This window comes from Malurus melanocephalus, unplaced genomic scaffold, assembly GCF_030028575.1.
Source record: "Malurus melanocephalus ecotype Western Australia unplaced genomic scaffold, MMel_1.1 scaffold_681, whole genome shotgun sequence".
In the NCBI taxonomy this organism is placed as follows: Eukaryota; Metazoa; Chordata; class Aves; order Passeriformes; family Maluridae; genus Malurus; species Malurus melanocephalus.
In genome coordinates, this window is record NW_026623913.1 from 50,425 (window position 1) to 68,926 (window position 18,502).

The window sequence follows — 18,502 nt, forward strand, 5'->3', positions numbered from 1 at the left end:
AGGCATCCCACGGCACAGGCAAGGCTGGGATGAGCATGGGATGAGGAGGGAGCAATCCCTTCTTTGCCGCTGGATTTCAAAATTCCTAGTGCTGCCCCAGCCCTAAGCACCTCCCTCAGGAGGAATGTTCAGGCTTGGAACATCTCAGGATGCTGCTGAGGATGGACAAACCGTGAGAAGAGGGATGGTGAGAGGGATTTGGATGCATTCCCACTCCTGACGTGGAGATAAGCATCACTCCCTGCCTGCAGGAACCCCCCCAAAACACATAACCCACATTGTTACAGATAAATCAYTCCTGCAAAGTATAGTTTATATTCGCGTTCAGCTTCTCCTGAAGCCAATCTCATTTTGGTGATTTTAAGGTGTAACAGTCATCTAGCACAGCTGGGGAGCCAGGGTGGGTTTGTGGGATGGGGGAGCAGTGCCAGAACATTGACATTCACTGACCCACAAAGCCATGACTCAAGGACTTGTAGTGAAAAAATGTGATGAAAAAGCAGGGAGCTCAGGGAGCAGCGCTGGGAGGAAGGTAGCAGCTGGCCCCTGACCTGAGGAACTCCCTGCTCCAAGAAATGTGCAAAATTCTCTGGGAACGTTTCTCAGTCATTGAGAAARCCAAGAGTAGTGATGTGCCACCAGCTCCTCTTCCCAGTGGGTGCTGGAGCCAGTTTACACCTGACACCTGCAGGGATGRGGAGCTGGGATAAATTCCTTGTGATATTCCAAACCAATCTGAAGGAATTGCTGCTTTGCAAGATGTGTTTTTCCACCTTGTGTCCCCACAAGGGGCTGTGGGGGAGCCCTCAGGGTGAAGAGCTGCTCTGTGCTGTGGAGAGCTGTGGGATGAACAATCCTACATGGAAACTGCAAAACCCTTCTGAGCATGGTTTAAATTAATTAGGTCTGAAAATGAGYTCCCAGAGGTGCCCTGAAGGCCCCTCGCTCGCCTCCCACCCCTGGGGCCAGCCTGTTCCAGAATGTGACTGGGGAAAAGATGGGAGCAGCACTTGTCACGCAGGGGCTGCCACAAACACACCAACCCCCAAAGAAATGGATTCCCTCTGAGCTAGGCCCCCAACCCACGGAGAGAGCTCAAAGAAAACAAGTGGCACAGGAGGCCCAGCCTCGATAATCCAATCCATGTGTGTTAAAGGGAACACCACGGGGTGCTGGATGTACAAGGACACGACATAAGGACACGGATGTTTGCATGCCAGGTGGGAAGGCAGCTCCAGCCTCTTCCCCTCCCCGCAYAGCCATGTGCTGACCATCCTGAGAGGGATGTGGGGATGTGGATCACTCAGCCCTCAGCACAGCTGCCTTCCACCTTGGAATGCTGCTGCTTCCCTCCCCGCTGAGGGCTGGGGCTCAGCAGGGAGCACAGGGAAGGAAAATCTCTGCTTGGCACCCGACTAAAGCACCTCGGAGGAGAGTCCCAGCTCTGTCGCGCACAACWGCGACGTCATGAAGCGCTTGCATTTGGCAGGAACAGGCTTCCTGCTGCTTTTGGATGTACACAGACAATCAGGCACAGGGATCTTTGAGGATGGAAGTGGTCAAAGCTGCTGGAATCCCATCTTGGAGCAGTGATGGCAGCCAGGAGACTGAGCTCCTCCATGGTAACRTCGGTGGATCCCCCAAAATGGACACAATCTCCAGACACCCCTAAACACTGCTGGGATGAGGCAGCTGGTGCAAAGGAGGGCCACATGCAGGCATCTTCAGCCATGAAATGCTGAGAGATCCCAGAGGAGGTTGGACCCTCTTCCCTCCCCAGGCAGACACACAAGTACCAGGAAGCAGAAGCAGCACTGAGATCGTGTGGGCGTGAGAGGGATCAGCAAGGTTTGATTTTAAACTTCAGGAAAGATTTATCTGCTCCTGGAAGCTCTGCTGAGACCAAGCAACCCAGAAAGAGGGACAAAACAGGGCATGGGTTAAAYTGGTCAAGTCCCAAAAGCACTTGAAGAGATTTCCACACCTCACGGTTGCAGCAAGTCACAGGGAACYTCTCCAGGAGGCCGTTCAACCATGGATTAGAGTTCTACAACTGCATTAGTGTTGGCTTCTGTCTCTGAGTTCCCAGCTTTTTCCCACACCTTGAGCCTGGGCCTATCTGCCAGCCCCATGCCAGGCACTGAGGTCACAGGTGCTCCCACTGAGGGCAGGGATCCAGTTCCACCACAGGGAAGGGAGGGRAGGGATCACTACAAGGTAGAAAACATCTGCTACAGGAGGAAGAAAACAAATTCCCTAGGTCTAAAGRAAGGTGGATGGTTCCTGTGAAGGGATAAGGCAAGAGGCTTATCGGAGATCCATCAGGACCACATCCCCCTCGACTATTGACACGTGATTGCAGGTCTGGAAGAGAGGAAAAGAGGGGACAGGGGATTACTCAGGTGTTCCCACAGCTCAGGTGAGTCTCCTCTACCTTCTGACACAACTTGAAGCCAGTGCCCTTCCCAGAACAGCCCTTGGAGCAGTTCCTGGGATTGCCCCAACTGCTGGCCCTGCTCGGTGCCACACAGGGCCCAAACACACATTCACACCCCCCATCCCCCCCACCCCCCACCCAAAACAGCATATTGCTGCTGCCTCGCCCTGTTTCTGCAGTGAGGAGCTCTTCATCACATCTCCAACCTTGRGATGCTCCTGCATCTCCACTCTGGTAATTGGAGACCAGCACCGGACAGGCTGAGCCTTCTGGTCACAGCCCAGCACCTCAACATGGATTTAATTCAAGTGAAGTGTCCAACACACCAACTCTCCACCTCACAGACCCCATGGCTTCTGGGGGGACTCACCGTGAAGAGAGGGGGGTCTTTGGAGTGTGGGTGAAACCCCTTCTGCCGGCAGGCTGAGATCTCTTCCAGGCCATGCTCTGTCAGCTTGAAAAACCCTGTCCTGACCAAAGAAACACGAGCTCTGTAGCTCAAACCTCTGCAGGTACAGCCACATCCCCTGGGCCCCAAGGAGCACATTTGGGGCTACTCATCTCCAGGAGGAGCAGAGATTGAGACCAAGGGACACTCTTCTGTGTGGGACTCCCCAGTGCCTGGGAAACTCCTCTCCCCAGCCCTGAGCCTCCTGTCAGGGGTGGGCAACCCCTGCCCAGCCCCCCAAAGCAGCTCCCAAGAGCTCTCCAGTAACGTGCAATGTGAAATTTTATCCCCACACCAGGAATCTGAGAGAGGAAGGGTGTGGTAAACAGCCTGGGCAGAGGGGAAAAGCCTTCCCCACCCCACATACAGATTCCTGGAATCCAGACTCACTCCTGGTATTTGGGAGAACACACRATAGCGATGGACTCTGGCAGCATCATCTGGTAGGAGCAATGGGTGTGCAGGTCCACGCTAGACAGGAAGGCTGTCTGTGTGGGATGAGTCTGAAACAGGCAACACAAGGATAACAGTTAAAACAGGCTTGGAAAACTGGTCCCAAGGGATCGTGTCTGCCAAGAGAATCTTCTGACAGAGGAGACAGCTCCTCCAGGCRCAGGGGGCACACCTGCAAACTGAGAGTGTAATTCATGGAATGGTTTAGGTTGGAGGGATCTTAAAGACCACACATCTCCATGTCGTGCCATGGGCAGGGACACCTTCCACTATCCAGAGTGCTCCAAGCCCTGCCCAATGTGACCTTGGACACCTCCAGGGACGGAGCAGCCACAGCTGCTCTGCCACAGCTGCTCTGGACAACCTGTGCCAGAGCCTCATCCCACTAAGAGGGAAGAATTTCTTCCCATTATCCYATCTAACCCTGCCCTCAGGCAGTGGGAAGCCATTCCCCCTTGCTCTCAGATCATTCCCTGCTCTTACTGAAAGTCCCTTCCAGCTCTCTCATTGCCCCTTTTTCTTGGACTGTCCTTAAAACATGTGCTCCTGTTTTCTATTTGGAGTTACATACCAGAGGAGCTCTACATTCCTGTCACATCCCATGAAAAATCACACCTTTAAGACACGTCCTTGCAGGGCACTTGTGCCTTGCAGGGCACTTCACACATTTCTGAAGTGCAGCTCCTGGGGCTCAGCACATCCCATGGTGTCACAGCACTTCAGGATATCATATTCCATGGAGGGCTGTACAATCTCTGACAGCTACCACCTCACCCAACTCCTGCTGACAGCTGGATTTCACACCTTAACTCCTGCTGAAAGCTCTTGCTTCTTTTGCTGGTTTTTTTTTTTTTTTTTGTTTTTCCAAGACCAGCAGAAGGGTCAAAGGAATTCTGGAGGATCCACCAATGTGGCAGGGCTGTCACTGCAGAGGTGGCCGTGGAGCAGCCACCCTGCAAGGACCAGGCACTTGGAGCAGCAGCATTTCCTTGTCTAAGCCTTCAGGGCAGCTGCTGCTTTCGAGAGATTACTCAGCAGCTCCAAACGTTTTGCTTGGCATGGATCTGACTGCCAAAGGCTCCATGGGGACAGCGGGGCAGCCAGGGAGGAGTCTGCAACTGGCACATCCCACTGCTGCCTGGAATGCAGAACTGCACAGGGATACAGCATGGAAGATGTGTCCTTCTAGGAGGAGAGCTTGGGATGGCCCCACAGTGCCACTGGAGTCAGTTTTTAGCTGGAGGAARCATGAGCTGCATATCTAAGATCCCACTTCCAYAGAATCCCAGACTGGTTGGGTTCAAAGGGACCTTMAAGCTCATCCAGTCCCACCYCCTGCCATGGGCAGGGACACCTTTCACTATCCCAGGGTGCTCCAAGCCCCGTCCAACCAGGTCTTGGACACTTCCAGGGATGGGGCAGCCTTAGCTTCTCTGGGCAACCTGTGCCAGGGCCTTATCACCCTCACAGGGAAGAAYTCCTTCCCARTATCTCACCTAAACCTTTCCTCCCTCCCTTTCAAAGGGCCTGATGCTTTAGGAAGGAACCCAAACATAAACCAGGCCTGGATTTCTCCATCAGAGTAGTGAATGAGACTGCACCAGAGGCAGAAATGTAACCAGAGGCAGAAACCCAACYGAAGGCTGCTGTCCATTCCCCACGATCTCCTCCAGTAACTTCTCCTCCAGCCCTTCTCCACCACCCCTTCCCCTYCGGGCTGGAGGCCAGGCCTGTTGGGAAGTGCCAGAGGAAGGAGACTCACATGGATCCAGCCCAGTGTGACGAGGCCATGCTGGTCCTGGATGATGAAAAGCTCCTCCTCATTCTCAGTGGTGCAGGAATCAGGGCCTCCCAGCTGCTTGGGGATGATGACGTGTGTGACGGTGAACTCATTCCTCATCTGCAAGGCAGTGGCAGCACAGGAGGATGTTACCCCCTCGACATGAGAGAATTTCCCAAGCCCATGGATGCATCCATCACCCATCTGTAAGTGCAGCTCCACGTTACCGACAAAGGAGTTGCAGGGTTCTCTTCCTGTTTCATTCTCCCTGCTGTACAGAGCACCCACAGGAGCTCRGAGAAATCCTGGACACCCCCCAAASTAAGCTCTCCACTCAARAGGGGATGATGCCTCATCCCTAAACAATCCCCAGTGTCTGGAAGCAGCTGGACTGCAAGAAGTTGCTACATCAAACAACTTCATTTCAAAGCAAACTTCTGTGAGTGGCTCGGGGCAGATGGGATAGAGCTGCCAATGAAATCTGGGCACACAAACTCTGGGGGAGAACAGTGTCCTGTCAGCCTTGTCTGCATGAGSATCACCAGCTGGGACACCCAAAGGACAAGTGCCTGGAGCTGCCTATCGCCAGGAATGCCACCAGTGCTTGAGGCATGTACCCAGCAGAGACACCAACAGGAGAGAGGAAGCTGAGGAAGCAGGTTGGCACCTCACTCAGGTGGGGAAATCCTAATCTGAAAACGAGGAAAGGGAGAAGCAGATCATCCCTAATGCTCGCAAGCTTGAAACTACACTGAAGAGCTCCAGGAGAAAAATCAGGGTCCTTGAGGCATTTCCAAAGCTATGGTAGTGCTTGTCCACTTCCAGGGTCTCCATTAGGGCTGTCCCCTTACCAGCTTCCCGCAGAGGATCCCGCAGGTCTCCACACCCCGCACTGTGTTGGCATCAGCCAGCTGCAGGAATTTTTGGCACAGCTCCCTGGGGACAATGACCTGGCGCAGGGCATCCACACCTGCATCTGTGGGGAGAGTGGGAGCACAGTGARCAAAGAGTCAGGAATACTGGAGGAATGATCCCTCAGGGCAAGATATCAATGGATGAAACTGAGAAAATCCATCTGGGAAGATAAATGCCCCTTCCACTAGCAGGCACAGAGAAATATGTCACTCTAATACTTCATAAAGGACAGGCACCACCTCTTTCAGAACAGAGAGAGACATAGAGACAAGAAGAATCCTTTCTCAGGGTATCAAAAGGAGTATTTCATTAGCAAAAATGAAACCACACACACTTAAAAAATGTTCTTTAAAGCAGGATGTGTCATTGGGCAAGACCCAGCCATCTGAAAAGTTTGAATCAGTATTTTAGAACKATACTTAGTAGAATTTGGTCAGGAGGAGGATTCAGTCAGTCCAGCCAGGAACTAAACCCCAATCTCCAACAAGAATTTGGATCAAGGAAAGGCAAATAGGCTGCAGATTCTGGAAGAGCAGAGAGACCGACTGGAAAAGCATGGAGGGTGCATTCCCAAGAGAAGACAGCTCTCTCCAACACTATCAGTGTTCACTGGATCATATCTAGTGACTTAGAAGAGCAAACCCCTCAGAGGCAYGGAGTCATGATCAGATAATTCCAAGAGTCTCCCAGATAAAATGTCTGTTTTGCTCAGCCTCACCAGGGAAGAAGGGATGCTCCAAGAGATACTAACTGTTTTCTGTGCTTCCCAAAGTACTGGGCTTCAAAGATCTGTCCACAACAGGAGGTTTGGATGGGATAGTCACTGCTGATGGGCTTGCTGGGTGAACAGGAGAGACTGGAACCCTTGGGATTAAATCAGTTGGGGGCTTTTCCACGCCAGGAACAAGGGGTCCATCCAGAGACTCGGGACTTGGCTCTGGCTTTCCAAATTCCTGCACTATCCTCAGGCGTTCCTTCTCCAGCTCCTGCTGCCGGATCATCTCTTCAAAGGCATGGAACTGCTCTTGCTCTGCCTGCTGCTGCTTCATTAGGGCTACCCGAGTCTTCTCCTCTTCCAGCTGCTGCTGCAAAGCCAAAGTGTGTGCAAATTACTCTTCTTCCTCCTGCTGTAAGGAGGTATCTGCCAAGGGATAGGAGCAGAGAGGGGGACACTGGCCCATSGTGGAACACGAAGCCTCTGCAGACCCACAACTATCCCCAGGTTAYTTCTAAATGTCTGCAAAAGGTCACCAACAAACAGCATTCTCTGCAAGGAAACTTCAGTTTGCAGAACGCAGATCCAGAGCCAGCTGGACCAAGGGCAGTGAAACCACTGTTTTACCCTCCCTCTTCCATAGAATTACAATCCTGGATTTATTTCCCTCTATCCTGTCTCTAAAGTCACAYTTGTACATAGCAAAACTGACTGCAGAAATGTCTGCTTTGCCCACAGAACCCTAGATCTTTGCCCATGCTGAGTTTCTGGACCATAAGACCTGGATGTCATGTTGGGACAAACAGAATAAACCAACCAAACAGCCCCAGCTCAGGTTGCCTTGGGATGCATGAGGAARAGCCTCTGAAAATCACCCACAGTGACAGCAAGGCCCGTCCTGTGCTGCAGGGGACGTGCCTGGGCCCTGCAAGTTGGGGCTACCCAGACTTGGCATTCCCAAGCACCCAGGGAGCCCTGGAGACCTGCCTTCTTCCAAACCCTTTGAGGCTGAGGGTCTCCTGAGGAGCACAGGCCTCCAGTCTCCTCTCACTCACCTCCTGCTCCTTGTATTTAGCATAGTCCTTGGCGTACCTCTTTAACAGCTCCTCCTTGAGCTCTTCGGCTCGGGGAAAGGCTACTTCCTTCAGTTTCTGGGGGAGAAAACACAGGCATCAGAATGGGACAGCCCCAGGGCAAGAAAAACAAAATCTGACTAGCTGAAGAGTCCAAAATCCACCACTGAAATCACCAAGCAAGAACTCCGGCAGTGCTGTCCTTTCCTCTTCTGGTCAACACTGAGCAGAGCAGCTGTAGCTTCTTGTGGCTGTGAGAAATYTCTTAAGGATTACCTGGAAATTCACCACTTTGAGCATCCAGCCACCACACATGGAAAAACCATGTGGTCTTTAAAAAGCAGAGAGTTTAAAAGGAAAAGAAAGAACACCCCAGTGCTCAACAGGAAGGAAATTGGACACCATGGCCAGCCCCGTGCAAGTGCAATGGAGTTAGAATCTCCCAAAGCCTAACTCAGAGAATCATGGAATTGTTTAGGTTGGAAAATACCTCCAAGATCACTAAGTTCAACCATTCCCCCAGTACTGCCATGTCCACCACTAAATCATATCCCCAGGCATCACATCCAAGTGTTTCAAAACACTTTCAGGGATGGTGGAAACCTGTACCAGGACTGAACAATGTATCTGGGAAAGAAATTTTCCCAATATCGAACTCAAGCCTTCCCTGGTGCAACATGAGGACCTTTGCTCTCATCTCATGGAGTTGTGCAGAGCCACAAGGTCCCCCCGAGCCTCCTTTGCTCCAAGCTTAGATGCTCCCAGCTCCCTCAGCTGCTCCTGATGCTTCAGAGCCTTTCCTAATTTTGTTCCCATCTCTGGACATGTTCYAGCCCCCCAGCAGATTTCTTGGAGAATCTGAACTCCCAAGAGGTCAGAACTGCCTGGCCAGCCAAGGCTTCTCAGCATTTGTGTGGATCATTCATCCCAAAGCCATGGAAACTGAAGGCTGATAACAGTGATAACATTCCCATTCCAGACTTGGCAGTGTCCCCACTTACTTTGACCGTCTCCCTCTTCTCGGGAATGACGGCAGTTTTGTAATCACGGTGCTGTGGCAGCTTCTCAATGAAGAGCCTGGAAAAAACAGGACAGAAACTGCAGTTCTGAGTCAGGACAGGAAGGGACAAGCACAGGACAGTCAGTAGCATTTTGGGCAACCCCTGGAGTCCTATGCTTCCTGTCAGGACAGTCTGTCTTTCTGCAGGAAAACCTTCATTCCATAATGACCTCCAGAGCTCTTCACAGCACACAGGAGATCTCATTTGATCCCAAGGAGTGCCTCACACAAGTTTTCCTTCCACCTGGACTCTGRAAATGATCCTCAGGAATAAATACGTTTGTTTTGAAGAGAGCCATTAATTAGTTGGTCCAGAACATCAAGGACACAGCATTGATTCAGGAAGGTGCTTGGGCATCTGCCAATACCTGGGAGCATCCTGGGATTCCACCCAAGCTCAAGGACTCRGCTGACTCAAAGCTCACTGTCATTCTGCACTGGGGCACAAAGAGTTTGTGCACGAGGGGAAGTTAACTCAGACCTTGGACAGGGAAAACTTGCAAGTGAGCTAAAAGCAAATTCCCAGCATCCCAAGCTGCTGCACTGGGAGCTTTGRGCTCTGCAGCCTGAGCACCTCAGGTATTCCAGACAGGAGGGTGAATTCTGTCCTGGCTTTGGGCTGGGAAATCAAGACTGAGCTCAACATCATCCTGCTGCCAGCACAAGTATGAACAGGTTRATCAAGAGTTTCTCTACAGCTGGGCTAACTGTTTTCCCCTTYAGAGAATCCCAGAATGGGCTGGCTTAAAAAAGCTCATCTAGTCCCACCCCCATGGKCAGGGACACCTTCCACTATCCCAGGYTGCTCTAAGSCCGGTCCAACTTGGCMTGGGACATTTTCAGGGATGGGGCAGSCACCACTTCCCTGGGAATTCCACCCCAGGCCCTCACCATCCTCATGGGGAAGAATTTATTTYTAACATCCAATCTAAACCTCTCCTGTAACCCCTCCTGTTCTACCACTGTCTGTCCATGCAAAAAGTCCCTCTCCTGGTTTTTTTTAAGCCTYCTTTAAGTACTGGAAGGCCATAATGAGATACTTGCATGGAGCTCTGCAGGACAGGATAAAATGCAGAAAGAGTTCTGCAAGCACTGGAACAAGGACAAAATCCCACAAACAAAGGGCAGGTCACAGTGGCTCAGCTCTCTGAGGATCCCCAGGTTTGAGACACCCAGAGTTATTCTGTAGCCAAGTCCCCAGTGGTGACAGACTGCTCAGGGTGAACATAGGGGGGCTTAGCTGGGCCCTTCTCTCATGAAAGTGGAGCTTTGCTGACTCTGGGTGTCCATAAAGCTTTGGGAATAAYCCAAAATTCCTGTTCTCCTTCCTGCCTCTTGGCCACTCTGCACCTGCAGGAGGATGTTCCAGCTCCTTTGGAGAGCAGCCATGTGCCCAGGCACRAAGAATAAGGGAATAAGAGGACCAGACTGTGCCCCAGAGAGCAGCACAAACCAACCATGCAAAGCCAAGCCAGAAAAAATTAGGGGGCACAGAGCAAGACACTCTGAAAACCACTGTGTGTGCAGTAAACAAACAMAGCTGCTCTAAACCCTCAGTCCCCTGGGATGAGGAAGGACTTTTTAGCCATCCTAAATGCTCCTGGTGAGGATGCAAGATCAGCATAGCCAGGGCACAACCTGGAGCCATGAAAAGGCTGTTGCTCCCTCCCAAATCCCCAGTGAGGTCCCTATTCTGAGCTGAGGGTGTGAAGTAGGTCACTGTGCTTAGAAGACACAAGGCCCTGAGCGTTGCCAACAGCTCATAGATTAAAATGGAAGGGATTAATTAAGAGGATTAAGAGCAGATGCTGGCCTGGACAGGATGGAAAAACCAGCAGACAGCTGGATTTCCACAAGTCAGGAAGTGGGGAAAGAGTGGGCGAGAGGATGAGAGGAGGGCTCAGGTAGCCAGAGGAAAACTCCAGGACAAAAGCAGCAGAGGCAGGCTGGGATGGGGGAGAGGAAGAGCAGGAATAGCTTATGTTTCTTATTGACAGCCCTGCTGAGGCTTGGCAAGACCAAAACCTGCAGCTCCCACAGCCAGCAGTTCTGGGCTGGTTCAAACTTCTGCTTGCTCCCAAGCCCAATGAAGCAGCAACTGTTTGGCATTGAGCAGCCACAGCCAGGGCTATTTTTAAGCACAGCTCCAGCACCCAGGACAAACTGGTGGATCTTGAGTCCCTTGTGACACCCTCACAAGTCCCTGGAGCTGATCCAAGCMAATCAAGGAGCTCAAACACCACAGAAAAGTTTTGTCTTATTATTTTTTTCTTTCTTACTTAGCCCTACCAAAATTAACCTGAGTGTTCCTGATAGTGTTTCAAGGAAAACACCCACTTGGCTCATGGAGAAGCTGCTGCTCAGGACAATAACACGGAAAGTCTTACAAGCTGACAAGTATTAAGAGTCCTAGAGCTAGTTATAGAATCATGCAATAATTTGGGTGGGAAGGAACCTCAAAGATCATCCAGTCCCACCCTCTGCCATGGCAGGGACACCTATCCCACATTGCTCCAAGCCCCTTCCAACCTGACCTTGGGATGGGACAGCCACAGCTTCTCTGGACAKGCTGCTTTCCATCCCTCCTTGAAGGCTGAGAAAGCTTTGCTCCCTTATGGAAAAGAGAGGAGCTGTGCAGCCAAATGAGCTGCACTGGACCTTGCAGGAGGCTGGAGGCCAGAAGGGAACTTGCTCCTTGATGGGAATCTGGGTATGGACCCGAGGATCTGGGGATTACTCTATGTCTGGACAAGACTGTCATAGCCAATGGCCTTCCAAAATCAGGTGCCATGAAAGACCTCCCTGTATCATTCAGGCCCTGAGCTCAGTCTTGGGGAGGGCTGGAAAGATAAATAACAGGAAATTCAGCCTCCTAAAGCCACTTGTAGCACACCTTGCTCCCAGGGATGATGCCCTCCCTTCCCACCAAACACACCAAGCCAAGAGCCTCTCTTGTGCTTCTCAGGGCTGGAATCCTCCCCTTCCCAAAGGAGAAAGCACCTGCACAAGGCCATAGCCCTGGGAGGGAGCTAGGCTCTGTGAAAGGACAGCCACAGCACTGCCTGCAGGTGAGGGAAGAGTCATAGAATCCCAGAATGGTTTGGATTGGAAAGGACTTTAAAGTTCATCCAGTCCCACCCCCTGCTTCCACTATYCCAGGTTGCTCCAGGCCTTGTGYAATCTGGCATTTCCAGGGATGGGGCAGCCACAGCTTTTCTGGGCAACCTGTGCCAAGGGCTCCCCACCCTCACAGGGAGGAATTCCTTCCCAATAYCCCACCTAACCCTGCTTTCTGGCTGTTTGAACCATCTCCCCTTGGCCTAACACTCTCTGTCTGTATAAGATGTCCCRCCCCCTGCTTTTTATAATCTGCTTTAGGCACTGGATGGGGCTGTAAGATGCCCCCAGAGCCTTCTCTTCTCCAGGCTGAACACCCCTAGCTCCCCAAGCCTGGTCCCATTCCTAGAAAAGGGAGAGAAGAGCCTCCATGAGAGGCTACAGTTAATTATCAACGCCTCCTCTTGCTCTCTGGATAAGGACACCTAGAAAACATCAAACCTCTTGCTTGAGCTTCAGCTTCCCATCTTCATTGGAAGAAATGACAGTGGCATTATGTTCCTATTTTTGGACAATCCAGGGTAGGAGCTCACATTCGTCAGCACTGGAGAAATCCCACCAAGGAAAGGCTTTCCACCCTATTGGCAGCCCAGTAGTCAGGCAGAAAATACCAAGAGCATTTGAAAGCTGCTGGAAAGAGAACCCAGCACCTCTCACTGCTACAATGAAGCAGCCCATTTGTTTAGTTAAAAAGTTTCTCCTTCAGCGCCAGCTGCATAACCGGCCTGGCAATCTTCCCAAAGGTTTTACACTTCCCAGCTCCCAGCTCTCGCCAAGATGCCCATAAAAGCTCAGGAAGTACAAGAGGGGAAGAAAAACTAATCAGAGAAAAATGTGTTGGATTTAAGGTGCAGGAACCCTGCACACGGGGTCAGGGAGTGAAAATACCCACGGAGATGCCAACCATATTGCGGGTCAGTGGGTAGAGTGGGCACAGTAGAGACCATGCCAGTGGCACTGGGTAGAACCAGGAGGGACAGGATTTAGGGAAAAAACCCTACAGGAACAGGACACTGTGCCATTGAGATAATTTCTGAGGATCAAGGTTTTCATCCCTTAAAACAGTGGCAGGCACATTGCTGTGTTTGTGGGGCGTGGATTATATTCCTAAATATAATATAAAGAGAAGGTATAAGAATAAATCCCCAAGTGGTCCCTGCTCCTAAAGGAGTAAATCTCCTTGCTGTGAAAGGCTGTAGTAACCTCAGAGTAAAACARGCTTCTCCTCTGAAGGTGGTTTATTAGAGAAACCACAACCCAGCCTCAAACCTTTCAGGTAAATACCAGATACTGAGATCCCAACCAGGGATCCCTGACCAGCCCTATGATGTCACAGCAAGCTAGAGAAAAATTGAGGCAAATTTAGGATGAAACACCTGAAAACTCTGACTTACAGGTAGACAAAATCCCTCCGCTGCTGACAGGAGTCTCCAGAGGGACAGAGCAATCCAAGATCAGSCTGCTTCCAAAGGGAATCTCATTTCCATATATACAAATATCTCAATGGTGCATCAGAGGATGGTACCAGACCCTTTCCATAGGTGCCCAGTGACACGACAAGGACTGATGGCCATAAACTAAAACACAAGAAGTTCCTCCTCAAGAGAAGGAACTTCYTCCCATAGAGGGTGGCAGAGTCCCAGAAGAGCTGCCCAGGCAGGGTCTGGAGTCTCCCTCTCTGGACACATTCCAAACCCACCTGGATGGGTTCCTGGGTCACCTGCTCCAGGTGACCCTTCTGGGCAGGGGCTTGGACTGRATGATTTCTAAGCTAAACTATTCTGAGATTATGGATTCTGTGAAYTTTTACAGGTGAGCTGTGTCTGTGGGTTTGTGCCTCTCACCTTTACCACATCTTCTGGTCAGTCCCACCAGCTGTGGGACCCAAAATCCCCCAGGAGCAGAGCTCTGGCCAGAACCCAGAGTTGTGCAGTTCTCCCAGCTCACCAAGGCCCCGCAGTGTCCGGAGAAACTCTGAACACTCACCCCAACCCCAGAACCCCCCGCAGCCCCCAGGGCACACCGCTCTCACGTGATGTATTTGTTGTAGAGGATGAAGGCGTGCTCGATGTTGCCCTCCTCGCAGTAGACGGTGGCCATGCGCAGGATCTCCACGCCCGAGCGGAAGTAGCGCCGCGGGGGGATGTCCTCGCTCACCTCCACGCTGCTCCCCGCCTGGATCAGCCGCCGGACGCGCTCCTCGGGCGGGAGGCTGGCGCTGCCGTGGCCGGGCATGGTGACACACATTGGCTGTGCTGAGGCTCTGCGGTGGGAGGGAGGCAGGGTCAGCAAAAACAGTGTGAACAGGGAGCAGGGAATATGCTGAGTTTGAAGGAGTTATAGGATCACCAAGTCCAGCCCCTGGCCCYGCACATACACCCCAACAATCSCAGCCTGTCCCTGAGAGCRCTGCCCAAACACTCCTGGAGCTCTGGCAAGGTGCACGACCAAAYCCTGGGAAGCCTGTTCAGYGCCCAGCCACAGGAATTAGCACTGGACAATCCTGAAGTGCCTCATCCAGTTTCCTCAGGATTGTTCTTCCTTGACAGAAATCACCCCACCTCAGCAGAAAAGCATTTAATCCATAGGCCAACATATGTCCTGAGGGAGGAACCCAGGAGAAGTTCAGCTCTTTTTGGGCACTGCACTTGGATATTCACTTGYATGACCTGAAAACCAGATACAGTACATTCAAGGTCAGTCCCGGGACACTGGCTTCAAGCTCTGACAGCTTTGACCCCTCCAAATCCCAGCCAAAACAACTCTGGCTGTTTCTCCACAAAACAAACCCAGTTCTGGTCACCAGTTTGGAGTGACATGGCTAAGGAGTTTCACTCAGATAGGAGCAGGAGCAGCTCCATAAGGGGTTTCAGCCTTCTAGTGTTTTCCTGATGGCACCAGGATCCTCCCAGATCCATCCTTACCCAACAAAGCCCTTCCCAAGTGGCTCTTGCCTAGGCACACTTGCAATTCCTCTTGYCTGTGCTGTGGGAGGCACTCCCATCACCCCAGGAATGCACCACGGCCTGATCCATGTGGGAAATCACCACAGCCCTATGGCAGGAGCTGATGGATTCCCAGTGGAGGAAGCACCAGCACTGAAGGGCAGCAAGCCCAGAAATCTTCCACAATACTCCTCCTCCTATATCAGAAGCAGTTTTTCTTTGGAAAAGCCACCCTGGACCAAGGTAAGGGTTAGAATCCCTCTGACATTGCAGGGCTGAYTCTAGAGCATCTCAAATGCCATATATGCACTGAGGCTCCTTCCTTAGGGAGCGAAAGGTCTCTAGTGGACTCTGCGGATCCTGGGAGAGAAGGGGAGGCCCTTTTGGGGTTATCCCGAGGCAGGAGCCCCTTCTTGTAGCAGGCAGAACCATGTTTCCCAGCCCACACCCTGGAGGAGCCTCTGTGAGTCTCTTGTCCAGTAGGATTCAGCTTTGCCAGAGGCTTCCATGCCAAAGGCCTTTGGGATGTGACAGCTACAGCTCAGGGAGGGGGACTTCAGCTTCCCCCCCACCCCACAGGTGCTTCTGCTGGGAATGGGTGTCCAGCTGCTCCTCCAAACCAGAGCTGTCAGTCCCCTCCCCAAAATAACCCTCCTGCAAAATCCCACAGTCCTTTGCCCCATGGGAAAACAGACACCACTGACACCCTCTCAATGCCCTCCCTCTAACTCCCATAGCCCTCAAAATAAAAAGTACCCAAATCATCCCCCCAGAGCTGYAGCCCCCAAACTCCAGATGCTCCCCAGCTCACCAAGACAGAGGGTGACCCCTCCCTAAAATCAGAGCCCTCCACAAGCCCCTGAGCCCTTGCTCTGCAAGGGAGAACTGGGAAGCCCCCACCCCACTGACTGTTCCAACAGCTCCCTCTCACCCCGAAAAAGCTCTCCCCAAGGAGCTCCACCCAGGCCTTCCCCTCTAAAACGAGAACAGAACCCCTCAACCAAAGTCCCGACTAGCTCACATCCCCCATAAGAGAGCAAGGGGCGCCCCAAGCCAGATCCCCTTCCTAACGGAAAAATACCCCTTCCTAAGGGGAAAGAAAATACCTTTTCCTAAAGGCAAACTCTCCCACAGCCAGTCACCTGATGGGATCCCCTGTCCTAAGAGGAAAGATCACGTGGCCAAAACCCCTTAGCAGGATCCTCCTTCCTAAGGGGAAATATTCCACAGCCCTGAGAAGATCCCCTTCCGTAAAGAGAAGATTCCAGACCACCCCGACCAGAACCCGATCCGAGACCCTCGGGTCCCCCCAGCCGGAGCCCTCCTGGCGCGCTCTCTCGGGAGAGGTCGGGACACCCCAGCACCGCATTCTGGACCCCTGGAGCCGCCCTCCGCGCTCAGAGGGATACCCCGCCAGAGGTCGGGACCCGCCCGTCCGCAGCCCATCCCTGACCTGGCCGCCCGACCGCCACTGTCCCTCAGCGCTTCCGGGTTCTTCCCCACCCGCCGCAGCGCCGCCCCGCCTCGCTTCCAACAGCCAATCACAAGCCGTCACAACATCCGGGCACGCAGCACCCAGCAYCCACTTCCGGCCGGCCGCGCAGCCGCTTCCTGTCCCTCCGGTACCGCCAGAAGCCATGGCGTCACGGCACACGGGTACAGCGCGGCGGGGCTGCTCTGTCCCGCCCCAAACCGCCCCTTCTCACCCAAAACACGGGCCAGACCCCCGCCCAACACCCCTGCCCCCCGCTGATCCTGCCGGGCTCCTCAGGCCCATCCAGGGGGAAATGACTGCTCCACACCCAGGCTCGAATTTGCACACAGTGGGAATTACTTTAGCAAGAGTAAAAAGGAAGAAGAAAAACTCTTGTGTTTTTAGGCTGAGTCCTACTTCTCATTATGAATTGAAGAAGTCAACAAAAGCCCGTGAAAGGAATGAGAGGGAGATGTCTTTGTATATAAACTGTGGGGCCTGCTGCGAGGTAAAGCAAAACACTGATAGGTGAAAAAAGCAGTGGAATTCCACAGAAATTCCACTACTTGACACAGACTGACCCAAGGCCTTGCTAAATCCCTGGACTTAGAGACAAAGAACAGAGACACAAAGAAAAAGGGGGCGAAGGAATTAGGAAGGGGGTCTGTATTAGGCGATTTGGGCAGTCTGTACCTCTCCAGTCCCTCAGCCAATGGGGAAAGAGAGAGAAATGTGGCTGGGAACTTGGGATAAAAAGGAGGCTGCATCCTCTAAACGATTTGAGAGACCCCATGTGTCGAGTTGATTTTGTGCCAACCCTGTATTCCTGTATTTCGTCTGCTTTAAATGCCCAAAATATGCCTGTGCCTTTAAATGTGACCTGGAAGAARGGGCAGGGATGGCTGGGAAGSCAGTGCGGGCAGTTAAAAGCCGTGGGCTGTTGGTAGCTCAGCTGGACTTCGGTCCGAGAACCGGGAGGGAAGCGCCACCAGCCGGGGATGGGCGGGGAAAAGCCGCGGGTGCCGCTCTGTCTCCTCCCGGACTCTGGAGAAGCCAAGCCAGCGAGAGAAATGCACACCGAGCCCTCTGTTTCATCCACAGAGAGGACTACCAACAGCTTCCCACTGTGGCCTGAGCAGCCACGTGGACTTTTTTTTGTTCCTTTTCTTTTTTCCCTAGGACAAGAGCCGTGCCATCTTTCTCCACACCACGTGCCGAGTGGCTGTGGGGGATTGAGGGGCGTGCGTTCCTGCAGTTTTAAATATCCACCAGTTACYAATTTTTTTTTTTTACCTGGGTCCTGTGGGCACCTTGTTTTGTTAATAAACTACTTTTCACATTTGCCCAAACTTCTGTTTCATATTGGTGGAAAAAAATTATCAAACTTTTCACTTCAGAGGAAACATTTATCCTGTAATGCTTCTCTCTGAAAYGATTGTCTCAAACTGAGACACCATGGAAATGCCCCATGGCCTCTTCCTTTATTCTAATAAAGTTACAGGACTCCTGTCTCCTTTCTGGATATAAACCTCTCATGTTCGTGGATAATTTTCCTGTTACCTGTTTTGYTAAAGGTTATAATGATGCTCAAGGATGTTTTTTTAGGATTATTCCAGCTCTGGTTGAGTCCACATTTATTCACTGCATCCCTCATGGATAAGAYTCTGTACAGCATTGGATTAAAAAATTTCTTGTAAAAGCATTGGTGTGCGGAGCAAGAGAAAACAGAAAATTAAAAAATAGCCCTGTWAAGCTGCTTCACACCTGGACTGGCAGTTCCTGAAGGAGTTACAGCCACTCTTTCCAGCCAAGGGAGACCCATCCCAGAGCTCCCGTGGGGCGGGGATGGGGCCTTGGTAGGGCTTTCCTTGTGAACAATATTCCATGTGCTGTCAGGACATTTCCTCCTCCATCAGTTTGTGTTTCTTGTGCCGGCGCCGGCGTTTCCTCACGGGTGTGGRCTCCTGGGGTGGAGAGGGATGGGGGTTCTGTGGGGGGAACAGTCCCTTGTGCTTCTTCTTGGTGGGTGGTGAAACCCAACAGTTCCTTGGGGCCAAACTGCACGGCTCCCTCTGCTGCAGCTTC

General features: G+C 52.1%; 2 protein-coding genes across 4 annotated transcripts in view; both read right to left on the reverse strand.

The window, feature by feature from the left end:
* Positions 1 to 308: 308 nt before the first annotated feature.
* Positions 309 to 16,346, reverse strand: STAMBP (STAM binding protein). Of its 3 annotated transcripts, none has more exons than XM_057384051.1 (10): positions 16,086 to 16,346; positions 14,031 to 14,261; positions 8,823 to 8,898; positions 7,804 to 7,899; positions 6,785 to 7,115; positions 5,970 to 6,094; positions 5,101 to 5,238; positions 3,276 to 3,388; positions 2,808 to 2,907; positions 309 to 2,364 (listed from the first exon to the last, which is right to left on the reverse strand). In XM_057384051.1, exons 1-10 carry the CDS (start codon positions 16,310 to 16,312, stop codon positions 2,308 to 2,310), a joined length of 1,494 nt encoding a protein of 497 aa, XP_057240034.1. In that variant the 5' UTR covers positions 16,313 to 16,346; the 3' UTR covers positions 309 to 2,307. The 3 variants fall into 3 exon arrangements, with proteins under 3 accessions (XP_057240034.1, XP_057240033.1, XP_057240035.1); XM_057384050.1 differs by having other exon boundaries at positions 311 to 2,364; positions 6,785 to 7,118; positions 16,086 to 16,343; XM_057384052.1 differs by lacking the exon at positions 16,086 to 16,346 and adding an exon at positions 16,050 to 16,072 and having other exon boundaries at positions 323 to 2,364; positions 6,785 to 7,118.
* Positions 16,347 to 18,034: 1,688 nt separating this feature from the next.
* DUSP11 (dual specificity phosphatase 11) overlaps positions 18,035 to 18,502 on the reverse strand; it is an 8,197-nt gene continuing 7,729 nt past the window's right edge. Inside the window, exon 11 of the mRNA XM_057384043.1 lies at positions 18,035 to 18,498. Within this exon, the coding sequence (XP_057240026.1) occupies positions 18,310 to 18,498 (189 nt within the window). The 3' untranslated portion in view covers positions 18,035 to 18,309. The remainder of the gene's footprint in view (positions 18,499 to 18,502) is intronic.